Genomic DNA, 14,015 nt, shown 5'->3' on the forward strand with positions numbered 1-14,015 from the left:
ATTATTTGCTAGATACGTAGTTAGTTTGTCCCTGGGTTTGTACACTAAGCCTTTCAAGCTTAGCAGGACCTGACAAAACTTGTGCTGTGATGAAGCACAAGGAAGGACTTTGTGGTGATCATGCTAAATGACTATTTTAATTTTATGATTAATTAAATTGTAGGGTGATGCTTCCTTTCAAACCATTATGCTCTCAAGTTTGTGCCTAACATGAGTTACTTTATGTGGCTCAGAAAGTATCTCTCTTTTTACCCTAAGACCTCTAATTTTGCCAACCCAGATTCTTCCTCTTGAGAAACATAAATTGTGTGATTTTTCTCAGTAAAGCAAGGTATGATTCTGCTTCTCCAGCCAATGGATCAGGACACACTAGTGCATCGTGAAAGGCTAAATATTGCAGTAAACTGAGCTTTTCCCACTACATAGGTTCAACTTGCCCACCTTCATAGACTGGCATTGAGATCCCCCTGTCCATTTTGTAACACTGCCCCTCTAATCAGTAAATAAAACTTTTTAAAAAAAATTTGCCTACTCCTAGTGTTGAGGTTTAGAAGTTTGGGGGTGCTGGGACCCCAAAATCACAACACCCAGGTCCTACTGAATGAATTTGACCCAAGCCTTCTTACAGCCAAAGACAAGGTTTATTACAACATGCTCCATATTGGCCAGACTCTAAGGAATCTAAGCATTTGTATCGCTAATGCAAGCAGGCTAGATCTTAAGAATCTGAGCCCTTGGCTAGACTCTTAATGAATCTGAGCACCTTAATGGAGACAAGATGACTCTTATAACAGAAAGTCTGTGGGAGGGATCCAGTAGTGGCCAAGAAGTCTGGAGTGACTGGAGGAAAGGTCTAAGGAGAATCTGGATGGGAGTGGCCAGTAAGCTGGGGTGAATAGAATGCCAGGGACCTGGGAGAATGGAGTCTAGATAGGATTAAGGGTGGGAAGTGGCAGTCCCCTGTCAGGTAACTGAACAGAATTGGGAGATTGGGCATAGCCAGAATGAAAGGCCTGTTGAGTGGATTACAGGCTCAGGCAAACACCAGAGATTTGGAGAAAATCCAGAGATTTTCTGTTTTGGAGTTCAGATCCCAAAGACATGGTCTTTTTCTTTGAGGGGTTCGGATCCCATCCCCATCATTCTCAGTTATCATGCTTTGACATTTTAGTAGGAGGTAGCTAATCCAAGTTTACTTCTGGACAGCCAAGTTGCCATTAATTCTTTTCTTTCTTTGTTGCTTTATCAGTCATTAACCTATCTTCTCCATTAATGACCTTCCAACTTTGTATTTTATCTGGTCACTTTGGAACACTAGGCTTTGCCAGACATCATTCTGATCTTGTTTTCTTTGGGTGTACTATGAGAAATCCACATTTTGAAGCATATTGTGAAATAGAAGTAGTTGAAAAACCCTTAGATTTTAACATCATTAAACAGGGATTAGTTTACATTAGGTGATATTATTGTGAAGGACGTTAGCAATAATTCAAAATAATTTTATGTTACAACCACAGCAGAATGTCTAAATAAATTATTTAGTTATTCCCTTTTTCTATTCTCTAAATCAGAATTATTAACTAATTATAATGCCTTGTTAGTTATGCACATTGTTTAGGAAGAAATTCCTTTTATCAAAGTATTTTTTTTTAAAGGCAACTGAGGTTAAGTGACTTGCCCAGAGTCACACAGCTAGTAGTTAAGTGTCAAGTGTGTTTTGGTCTGAGGCCAAATTTACTAAGGACCTCCTGACTTTAGGGCTGATGCTTTATCCACTACACCACATAGCTGCCCCCAAAGATAATGAATTTTGTTTTGCCTTTTTTTTTTTTTGAGGCAATTGGGGTTAAGTGACTTGGCCAGGGTCACACAGCTAGTAAGTGTCAAGTGTCTGGCCTAACGCTGGATTTGAATTCTGGTGCTCTATCCACTGCGCCACCTAGCAGCCTATCAAAGTATTTGTAACAAAGCTGTAGCAATACACATCTCTGTGTGTGTGTGTGTGTGTGTGTGTGTGTGTGTGTGTGTGTGTGTATGTATGTATGTATGTATGTGTGTATGTATACACACACACATATATTCAAAGATTTTAAAATTTTGTTATTTCCCCTTTCATTTGGAGGGGCTATTGTGAAGTGAAAAGATTATGTAGAAGATTTTTTAAAGGGTAAAAGGTGAGGGTAGGGTAAAGTAGGATAAGAAAGTTTGAAAGAAAAACCAGGATATTTTTGAAATCTAGCAAATGGTCATTGAAACAAGGCATTATGCTATTTTGACCCTGCCTTTGCAATTGCTTATACAACTATATCTCTCTATCTGTTTTGGAGTCTAACAGGTTAAATAAAATGATGACTTGCCTATTTGAGGTATTCTGAAGCTATTTATTTTCTTCCTGTTTTGGAGATGGACCTGGGTCTCTAGGGGAGAGAAATTTATCTAGAAAGAAATCAGAATGTTAAAGCCAGAGAGAGATTAAGAATGTGATAAACAGAGAGATCTGGTCACTTAGTGAAGGTCTCACACAGTGTTGGAGAGCTCATGTTAGGATTCAGTTCTTCTGACTCCCATTCTAGCATTTTCCCCTGCCATATAATAAAATACAATCTGATTGCTGGGAAAGCTCTGGGAACAATAGTAGATTTTTGACTGTCATTTCAAATTCTTAGACTTTCATAGCAAATAGCTAATTTCTAATTTGCCTGTTTTGTTTGATTCCATATATTTAAAACTTATGTACTGAATGTGTGATGTTTAAGAATAAACTTGTTAGAATTTTCATTATTCCTTGTAATTAAAGTACTGAGGTAAATTTCTTAATATTTCAGATGGAGCAGTTATCAGATGAAGAACTTGACCATGGTGCTGAGGAAGACAGTGACAAAGAAGATCAGGATCTGGACAAAATGTTTGGAGCTTGGCTTGGGGAGCTAGACAAACTTACACAGGTCAGAAATAGTTTATGAGAAAATGGCTAAGGATTTGAAAGTGTCAAGTACTTATTAATTCAGTCATTAAATCAGGATTATGTGAGCTAAAAACTGAAATAAAATAGAAACATTACACAAAAGGAGAAAAAAACATACTAAAAAAAGGACGTAAATAGTAACTTTAGGAAATATGTGGTTTTATGTGGTAATTTTGAATATTTTTAAATCTTTCAGTATAAAATATTTAGGTGTAGAAAATGACAAAGGGAAATTCTCTATGATCACATTTTGATAATTTTTAAAAGCTTGTCATTTAGGTAGGATTTCACAGCTTGAGCAAATCCACTCAGATCCAAGTCAAATGACAAAAATTACACATCATTTTATTTAATAATGTTGTCTTTACATATTTCCAAACTTCTGTCAGCATCTAACTTTAGTTGATATCTGACTTATTAATTTAGACCACTAACAATAGTTTTTTCCTATAGTTTGCTTTTATTGAGTGTCTGGATTTAAAGAAGAATAAGATTTCTTTTGTTTTTCTTTTGGAAAAGGTTGAAGATGGCATTTGATTTCTGTTGTCCAAGAAATTTTACTTTAAAGATTCTTTCTCTTTTCTAAAAAAAATCCTACAGATATAATGCTGACTCTAAGATACTGGTGGACACTATTCAGTACTTTGCAAAAATGAATTTTACAGTAATGGTTAAGAACTAGTGAGCATTTTATTTTATTAGCTATTATATTTTAAGTGGCTTTAAGTACCAAGATAGTTAAATTATTTTCAACATGAAGGGTCTTCTGGAGATTAAACTTAAATTTATAAAATTTTCTATAGTTTCACAGTTAGTGAGAAATTTAAAGATCCCATATAAATATTTTCTCTTCACTTACGTAAGTTTTTGTACCCCATTATCACAGTAAATCTAAAAAATTTAGTAAAGTTGGAGCTTATTTTTTAAATAACTAAAACTAATATAGACAAACTATTAGATAGTATAAAGAGGAAAACCAACTGACTAGTATCAAAAATGAAAAAAAAATTCCAAGCAAATGAAGAATAAAATAAATTTATTAATTATCTTACCAACTGTGTCCCAACAAAACTAGTTAAATTAAATGGATGGATATTTCCAAAAATAAAAAAATGCCCAAATTATTACAAGAAATAGAGAATTTACATAATCCAATGTCAGGAAAAGAAATTGAATAACACGTGAATGAATTCTCAACAGGCAAAAGAAAGCACAACAAGATTAACAAGTGGATTCTTTCAAATATTCAAAGAAATATTCCAATATTTACACAGACTATTCACCAAAGAAGGAAAAGAGATTCCTATCAAATCCCTCTTGTTACACAAATTTAGTTTTGATATCTAAAATAGGAAGATGTAAATCAGAGAGAAAACTGTAGGCCAGTAGCCATGATGAAGATTGGCATATGAACCTTTTAAGTAAAATGTTAGCACATCAAAAAGATCATAAACTGTGACCAGATTGGATTTATACAAGGAATTCAGGGTTGTTTCAAAATTAAAAAAATTGTAAACATAATAGACCATATCAATAACAAGAACAACAAAAATCATATGGTTACATCAGTAGATCAAGAAAAAGCTTCCTGATCAACTGCAGTATTCATTTCTATTTAAAAAAACGACAATACAAAGCAGGAAGAAGTGGATCTTCTATTAATAAGAAAAATCATGTATCTACAACCATGAGTCATCACTATATGTAATAAGAATAAACTAGAATTCTTTGCAGAAGTGCACAGGTAATGCTATGGTAGTTGTCCATTATCATCACTGCTATTTGTTGCAGTAAGAAAAAGACATTAACTATATAAGTATAGGGAGGGAAGAAAGAAAATTATCACTTTCTGCTGATATGATTTACTTAGAATTCCCTAGAGAATCAGTTAAAATTGGATTGAAATTATTGATAAATTCAACAAAGTTGAGTGCATATGTGTGTGCATATGAATATATGTATATAAAATAAATCCACATAAATCATTAGCATTTCTATATATCACCAACAAAACTCAGCAAGAAGTTAAAGATTCCATTTAAAATAACTGTAGAATGTATAACCTACCCTGCAGAATGCATAAATATAAATATAACTATGTATATGTGCATAAAATATATATATATGTATATATATGTGTGTGTGTGTGTGTGTATATATATATATAGAAATAAACCATAGTTTGTATAAATAAATAAGGACATAGAGGTAGCAAGTGGTCAAACCAGAATGTAAATTCAGGGTCTTTGACTTTAGCAGGTTTTCTGCTGTATTATGCTGCCAATAGTTAAGGCCCTATTCCTTCATCGTTAATACTCTTCATTATTATTACATTCAACATATTCTCTATTCAAGCAAAACTCTTCATTGTATTCTAGTGGCTTTACTTGCTTGTTATCAGCTGATTTCAGGAAGAGGGGAGAAAGGGGAGGGCTGGGTATTTTAGTTTCTAGTGATTTTGTAAAACAAAGTCAGTAGGTTGGAACCTCCTGGGGGTCATTACACCTAGAGGTTTAAGGGTACTTACTCTAGGTACTTACTCTTAAAACTGTAAATCACAAACTCTCACTATTATCTTTATCTTTAATAGTTAGCCAGTAACTACAGTCAGTTCCAAGCAAGGACATTTCCTGAGATGTCATTACAAAAACTAGTAAACTATAGGGGAAAAAAATCATTCTCCATATTAACGTGGGACAGTCTCTTCCCCCTTACTTACCTTTCCCTCCCCTTACCCTCAAGAACTGAGTGGTTTTTCTTACATAGATGGCTGTCTTTTCTGTTGTCAGAAGTCACACTTTGAGACCTATCCTGCCTCTCAATTTTTTAAGAGCTACCAAGGACACAACCAATAGCTAGCTACCTTATAATTTTGATCACAGAATTTCTTCACAACTCATAGATGGATAGTAAGTTCTTCTTTACACTAATACCTTGTCTTTATTATTTGCTCCTTAACTTATGTGGTTTTTCAGCTGGCCTAAAGGGAATAAATTGATCAAAGGTGTCCTGGTCAATTCCCCTAGACTCTCAATTATATTTGGTAAATATTAACATTTATTTATAAAGGGAAAAGATTTCTCAGTGAATTTGAAAATATATCCTTCACGCTGAAATGGATCTTTGAACTCATCAATTTGGGAGTTCTCCCTAACAGCACAGATCTTAACAGTATCTGCCCATCCTTTGTGATTCTTGTCCGTATCTTCCCAAAAGTTGTTCACAAGAAGTTCACTCCATGGGATGGAGGCCTTCCACCACAAGATTTAGATCACTTTGGCTGGCCACCTGTCATCCCTCTTTCTCTGCATAGGACCAACCTGCCTTTTTGTGACATAATTTTTTGATGACCTCTTTTATTCCTGTTTTTTAGTCCCTTACTGTATGCTACATCCTGCTCATACCCACTGTACTATATTCTATATAATGTTTATTATCATTAGTTGTTGTTCCAGGTCTTGTTTGCCTACAGCAAGATAAAAATGTAATTTTTTTTAAAATGGGACCTTTGCTGTAATGGGAAGCTTAAGATCAGTAAAAATACTTTATAATCTCCAGAAAGCAATCTAGCCTCCCCGCCCCCCCCTTTTCAATTTTGGGCCCATTTCACAGTCCATATGTGTTGCCTATTCTAGATATACATACTGTTTTACAAGTTCTAGAGTGTCTCTTCAGACACATTGAAATCTGAACTTTCTTTGTCATTCAGTCTTTTCTTTGTAGGTATTATAGCTCTCTTCCAGGATGCTTTCTGATGTGTCATCTGCAACAAACAATCCTCATGCAGAGGGAATCCCTCAAGGACCTATATTCTGTCCTGGATCTGTTTTTATCACTGGCAAATACTTTTGGTGAACATATTTCTCCCTTGTATCAGAACACTGAACAGACTTACATCTTTCAGGAATTTGAATGGTCTGATTTATGAACAGGAAACTCCTTCTATAATCCTTACATATGGATAGGAAATACCTTGAGCAATGCATCTTCCTCATAAGTGTAATATTTAGTATAGTTCAGTAAGGTATGTCATATGTTAAGATCGCATCACCTTTGTACCAAACAGTGCATCTAGTTGGGTCTTAATAAAACACTTGTTGAGTTGCATATGAGTAAAGCTAAAGACACTAGCTGTGTGGCCTTGGGCAAGTCACTTAGCCCTGTTTGCTTCACTTTCCTCATCTGTAAAGTAAACTGGAGAAGGAAATGGCAAACCATTCCAGTGTCATTGCAAAGAAAACTGCAAACGGGGTCATGAAGAGTCAGACACAGCTGAAAACGATTCAACAACAAAATTTAAATGACCCTAAATTATAATGTTGTTGTGTTTTTAAGTGAGAGATTTCAGGAACTTTTTATGAAGAAAATTATTTTAAAACAATGGATAGGCTATTGCTTATCTGAACTGTAGTTTCTTTAAATATATTTTGGTGTGCTGCTTAAGCAGAGGGAGAGTTTTGCTCATGTTTGACATAACTGAAGCAATCACTAATTTTGCACATAATACATAATTTACTTTATTTTTTTTTCTGAATTTTTTGTTTTGTTTGCCTGTTTTAAAGAGTTTGGATACTGACAAGCCAACACAACCAGTAAAAAGATCTCCTCTTCGCCAGGAAACAAACATTGCCAATTTTTCTTATCGCTTCTCCATGTACAATTTGAATGGTAAGTAAAGACTGAAAAATAAAAAGTATTTTGCTTAGTTGCATGATGCTAAAATTAGACAGCCAGTAACAAGAGGTGAATAATATGTATATGTGTTTTGATTCAGTTGTTATATTTTCCTGTTTACATATTATTTGATAATTAGTATGGTTTAGATTAGATTTAGATTAGAAAAGTTTTCTACCTCAAAATAAATGAGTAGAACTAAACTTTTTTAAGTTATTTTCCAGGAAATTTATTAAATGTCTGAATACAGGTACAATATAGAAGTCTCCAATTGTGCTATTTCTTAATACTGTGTGAAAAGGCCAATAAAATTAATACCTGTTATTAGTTTTCCTGGTTGCTTTAGTTTAATTATCTAGTGCTTTACTTTTTTAGATTCTGTATTGTCCTTCACTCCCCGTTTTCCTATTCTGTGCCCTTTTGCCATTTCAGTGCATGCTGGTATTCTACCAAACTTTATATTGTTATGCTATTATTTAACTGTGAATAGTTGAGATTTGAATGTATATGTTTTTGTTATTTTAAAATGTACATTACAGATGTGTTCTAAATCCAATAGAATGAAATCTTTTGGTTTATTACATGGAATACACTTAGTGTGAAGGAAAGGGAATAATGAAATGCAGAAACAATAATTAAACCTATATGAGAAGCCTGATGTGTATTATTGTTTGTTGCAGAAGCCCTGAATCAGGGAGAAACTGTGGATTTGGATGCCCTGATGGCTGATCTTTGCTCTATTGAGCAGGAACTCAGTAGCATTGGGTCTGGAAACAGTAAGCGTCAAACTACAGAAACAAAAGCTGCTATGAAATTACCTGCTGGCCGACATACCTTGAAACATGGCACCCTGAAAGGATTGTCCTCTTCGTCTAATAGGATAACTAAACCTTCACCTGCCAACTACTCCTTGGATGATATTACTGCACAATTAGAACAGGCTTCTCTCAGCATGGATGAAGCTGCTCAGCAGTCAGTAATGGAAGATGCCAAACCTACAGTGATTAATCAGCACAGGAGAACAGCATCTGCAGGTACTGTAAGTGATGCTGAAGGACGCTCTATTAGCAATTCATCTCGTTCAAGCATCACTTCTGCAGCTTCCAGCATGGATTCTCTGGATATTGATAAGATGACACGTCCTCAAGAACTAGATCTGACACATCAGGGGCAACCAGTAACTGAGGTATGTATATAATAAAGTCACAAAGTGTTTATAATATTGGGTTTCTGATATTACATAAGAAGAAGGCAATAGTAAATAGAAATATAGTTATTTCTTGTCTCGAGTCTTTACATTAACTTAAAACTTGTGAATAGTGTCCTACAAACTAATTGTTAAATCAGAAACTCTGTAGTGAATAGTATAAATGGATAAGTAATACTGCCGCTCATGTATGCTTCAAGACAGATAATGAAGAATGCTTTTGTCTTAGTATTCTTATTCTTGAGGCCATGGTCAAGCTTTCCAGCAAGAATTTCAGGTGATGTTATTTGAATGTAAATTTTTTTAAATTGATAGTAGTAAAGGACTTCATAAATTCACATGAAAACATCATAATGTTTTATATTTAACATGTGTTCGATTTAAAGTAGCACTCTAGAGAAAAAAAATCTTCAAAGTTGATGTCCTCTTATCTGTAAAATCACAAATTTATACTAAAAAAGATTTATACTCAGTTGGGTAGTCCCCTACTTCCCCTGTCTCCTGTTCCTTTTTTATTAGACTTGTTCTTGGTCTTGTTCTATAACTTTCTCTTAGGCTTTCCTGGGAGAATGTATGTTTATCCAATGTAAACATGCACATTTATATCTTTTTACTTTTAACTTTAAGTAGGTCATTTTTACTTTAGGGTAGTTTAAGTGACAACAGCCTTTAAGGAGGCTACCTTCTTCTGCACATGTATCATTAAAAAGAGATACTGGTTCTGCTATATTGTAACTGCTGGCTCCTGCCTTACCAAAAAACTATGCTAGTGAACCTTACTACTGCAGTTCATTTATTTAGGAAAGTCAGCACTGGAATATGTTTCTTGACCCCTCCTGTTAGCTTTATTCCCTACTTTCTGTGAATAAGTTGTTCTTATTTAAAAGCTGTAAAATAAACAAAATTCACCGTTTGACAGATCTGCAGAAATGCCTCTTGAATTTCATCTTACTTTGAAAAAACATATATAGATAATCTCTGACAAACAAAAGAATTGCATAACAAATGATCTCATAAAAAAGTTTCTGATGTGTCTAGTTGTGCTTACTCCTTTTCTTACCCACATGTAATAATTTCTTCAGAGGTAGCCTCCATTCTTACACCAGTAAGATAATGGTTCATTTCAGGGTCTTTTTCCTACTTCAAATGGTGATATGTTCTTAAGAAGAAGGTATTTTCTACTTTCTCAAGAAATTGTATTCCAGAATTGTGGTAGTACCTTGCTATATTTTGAAGGAGAAATAATGTAACATAGAAAATAGAGAATAACCCGTCATGTAAAATACATGGGGAGGATGAACTATATCCCCCAGGTACCGAAAGAACTTAGAGATATGATTACTAAGCCATTGTCAACTGTTTGAGAAATTATGGAGAACAGAAGATTAGAGATTGATACATGGCCCAGTTTTCAAAATGTGAGAGGGGAGAAAGAGGGAAAGTAGTTTTTGGATTAAAGAACTATTATTGAACCATGGCAAAATTCTAGAATTAATTTTAAAAATGCATGGTTGTAAGTAGTACTTAGGAAATAAAAAAATGTATTCATTTATTCAGCATAGGTTCACTGAGAACATCGTGCCAAACTAACCTTATTTCTTGCTTTGATATGATTTTTACACTAATAAATCCAGGAAATGCTGTAGACTTAGGGTATCTGAATTTTAGCAGTACTTTCAACAGCTTTTCATGATACCCCTGTGGACAAGATAGAGAAACGTAGGCTGGATAATAGTGCAGTTATGTATATTCTTAGTTTATTGACCCACTCCCTCCGAAAGTTGTCACTTAATGGATCAGTGTATTGAAATTAACCTGGAGGTGGGTCTTCAGTAGCATTCTACTGGGCTGTGTCCTCAGCCCTGTTAAGCTTGATATTATTTTTATCAGTGATTCAAACAAAAACTTAGAATGTATATTTATTTAAATGTGCAGATCACAAACAGAAGCATAACTAAGACCCTGCATTATCTTTTCAAATTGATACAGTGTTTCATTTTAACAAACATTAAATCCATAGTGTAAAGCAAGATAAAGATGAAATTTAATAGAGGCAAATGTCTTGAACTTAAGTTAAAAATAAATAAGCCACACTACTACAAGATTGTAGAGATTTAATTTAAGAGTTGTGGTCTTATTTGTTTGCCAACTTAAAAGTATTATGTGGCTGCCCAAAAAGCTAATATAATTTTAGATGGTATTAATAGGAATATAATGTTGGGGCAAGGGAGTGTGTACTTGTGTTAATATACCCTGAACTGGTCAGATGACATCTGGAGTACTGGTTTCAGTTCTGAGCAACATGCTTTGAGAGTTTGTGACAGACTTGAGGATGTCCAAGGAATAGCTGCTGGGTTGCTAAGGACATGCTGAGCCATGTGAAGTTTGGTCAAAGGAATGAGGTATGTTTTTAAAAAATATCCTGAAAAAGAGAATTGAAGATGATTAGGGCTTCAAATATTTGAAGATAGCTGTCATGTGGAATAGGGATTTAAATTATTCTGGGTAGCTCCAGGAGACAAATTTGTGTTAGAAGCTACAAAGTGGCAAACTTAGGCTCAGTATAAAGAAAATAATCTTAATAGCTGGAATTGTCCAAAAGTAGAGTAGCTGCCTCAGTAAGTAATGAGTACAGGCTTCCTTTTAGCATAGGAGGTTGCAACAAGTTGCTAATATTGGCTAATATTTTACTGCCATCATACCACTAAGGAGTGATAGTGGAATCCAGTGTTTTCTTGATTTCTTCTGTCATACTTCCTACTCATAGTGTGGAAGAAAGGTAGTCAGGATTGGGGAATAAGAGAGTAAAGGAAGAGTAGAGGAGTTATAATAAACTAGTTTTATTCAATTAGATTATTTTCATCATGTCCGTTAACGTGGTAAAACAAAGGTTTCATCACTTGAAATTCCTTATCCTTATTGAGTCATTGGCCTGAAACCTCCCTACTTCCTCCCACTATCCCACCCAAATAAAACAAACAAAATCTCACTTTGCTGAGGCAAAATATAGACACAATACATTTGAAGATGCCATTTGGCACCTGGTAATATGATTTTTTTTTCTATTTGTAATCTCTTAAGCTAACAAGTGTCAAGTAGCAGTTTCTCTAAATTGACACTGTGCTGAGTGCAGAGGGGTATAATAGAAATGCAAAACATGGTGTTAGAGAGTAAACTACTGTGATTTTCCTGACTTAGATCTGTGTCCAGCAAATAATAAATGAATTTGGTTTTGTTTCAAATTAAATATGTTTGTGTTAAATAACTTGAAGGGAGAGCATCTTCAATCTCTTCTCTTTTTTTGCCCAAGAGTCAATCAGTTGGCATATGTTAACCATCTACCATGTGCTTGGCAGTGTACTCAATGCTGGGGATACAAAGAAAGGCAAAAAAAAAGCCCCCACTTTCAAGGAGCTCTTATTCTAATGGGGAAGACAACATGCAAACAACTGTAAATAAGATATAAGCTGGATAAATTGAGGGTAATCTCAGAAGAAAGGCATAAATATTTAAAAGGACTTGAGAAGAGCTTCTTGCAAATGTGGGATGTTAACTGAGACTTGAAGGAAGCCAAGGAAGCCTGAAGATGAAGAGGAGGGGAGAGTGTTACAGGCATGGGGAACTGTTAGCAAAAAGGTGCAGAGTCAGGAGAACATGGTATCATGTGCAAAAGACAGCAAGGAGGTAATGTTAACTGGCGTTAAGTACATGGAGTCAACACCATCTCAAACTTAGGGTGTATATAAGCCTTTTCAGAGTATACTAAACTTAATATAAAATTATTCATTTTGCTTTTAAATTTAATTGTGGTACAAATAAATGGAAATGCTTTTTAAGACTTGTTCAAACGAACTTTGTCTAAGAAATTTTTTAAATTTAAGACTATACTTGCAAATACATTTAAACAATCACAAGTGTAATATTTCCATTAAGTGATCTTTCCAGTGATCTTAATCTTATGTAGTTGGTCACTGTTTGCTAGTACTAAAGTATCTTAATTCCATCAGTAATATTTGTGGGGTTGCTATCTACATCCTTATCTAGATTTTTTTTTCATTAAAGTAGTGCTGTTCCCACTACAGATCTTTTGCTGTCTGATGCTGAATTCTCTGTAGTTTGATCTCTTTGCTGTTGCTTAAACCACATGTACTCTTTATTTTTCCATTATTTGTATTGGGGACATTTATTAAAATATTTAAATTCCAAGTAGATTTAGCCTAGGTCAGTCACTTTTATACCAGTAGGTCCTAATATTCTATATTCTTATCAGTGGATGAAAGATTTATTTGATTGGAAAGAAATTTAATAAAATATTCACAATTAATATATTGTTAAAGTATAATCTCTCTATAATTATTTTATTACTTAAAATTTTTTTTAACTTAACAAATATCCCCAAAATGAACACTTCCATATACCAAGTAGAATATGAGGAATGTATATGAAATCATGAATCCTTATTGTTTACATCCTTGCTTTAAAAAAAAAAAACCACAGTCAGCCTGTTACTTTCATAACTGTCGTGCTGGTTTGTGCTTCCTTTTGAATTTAATTCCATAATGTTCTATGCACTTTTAAAAATGTTTTAACGGCCTGGCTCTTTTTTTCTTTTCCTTCTTTCTTTTTTTTTTTTTGCCTTCACCATTGCTGCCTTTCTTTCTAATCCTTCCCCTTACCCATTAAAAATAGAGTGAGAAAACGTTTATTACAAAACCTTTATTACATTCAAACAAAACAAATCCACAGTAGTCCAGTCCAAAAGTGTATACTCCCTTACCTTGAGTCCATTACCTTTGTCAGGAAGGAGGTGGATAACATGATTCATCATATATCCTCTAGAAAGTCATTGTTGTGATCAGAGTTTTTAAGTCTTTCAAAGTAGTTTTTCTTTACTGCATTTTTTTTTATTGTATGAATTGTTCTTCTGATTCTGTTTACCACATTTTGTATCAGTTCCTATTTCCCAGGACTCTCTGAAATTGTTTCTTTGATCATTTCTTAATACTGTAGTAATTATACTTATAAAATTTCTTTTATTCAGGCATTCTCCAACTGATATTTACCCTCTTAGTTTCCAATTCTTTTCTTTCTTCCTCCCTTTAAATCACCTCTTCATGATCAGAATTTTTTTTTTATTTTGGATTCTTCCCTTCCTGGTATTGTTCTCCC

At 34.1% G+C, this 14,015-nt stretch overlaps 1 protein-coding gene across 1 annotated transcript in view; it reads left to right on the plus strand.

The window, feature by feature from the left end:
- Nucleotides 1-14,015, plus strand: part of RAPH1 (Ras association (RalGDS/AF-6) and pleckstrin homology domains 1) — a 106,024-nt gene that overhangs the window by 42,845 nt on the left and 49,164 nt on the right. Inside the window, 3 exon segments of the mRNA XM_020972854.2 lie at nt 2,826-2,945; nt 7,528-7,633; nt 8,320-8,825. Of these exon segments, the coding sequence (XP_020828513.1) occupies nt 2,826-2,945; nt 7,528-7,633; nt 8,320-8,825 (732 nt within the window).

The sequence above is a fragment of the Phascolarctos cinereus genome, unplaced genomic scaffold (genome assembly GCF_003287225.1).
Source record: "Phascolarctos cinereus isolate Bilbo 61053 unplaced genomic scaffold, phaCin_HiC Scaffold_7;HRSCAF=346, whole genome shotgun sequence".
In the NCBI taxonomy this organism is placed as follows: domain Eukaryota; kingdom Metazoa; phylum Chordata; class Mammalia; order Diprotodontia; family Phascolarctidae; genus Phascolarctos; species Phascolarctos cinereus.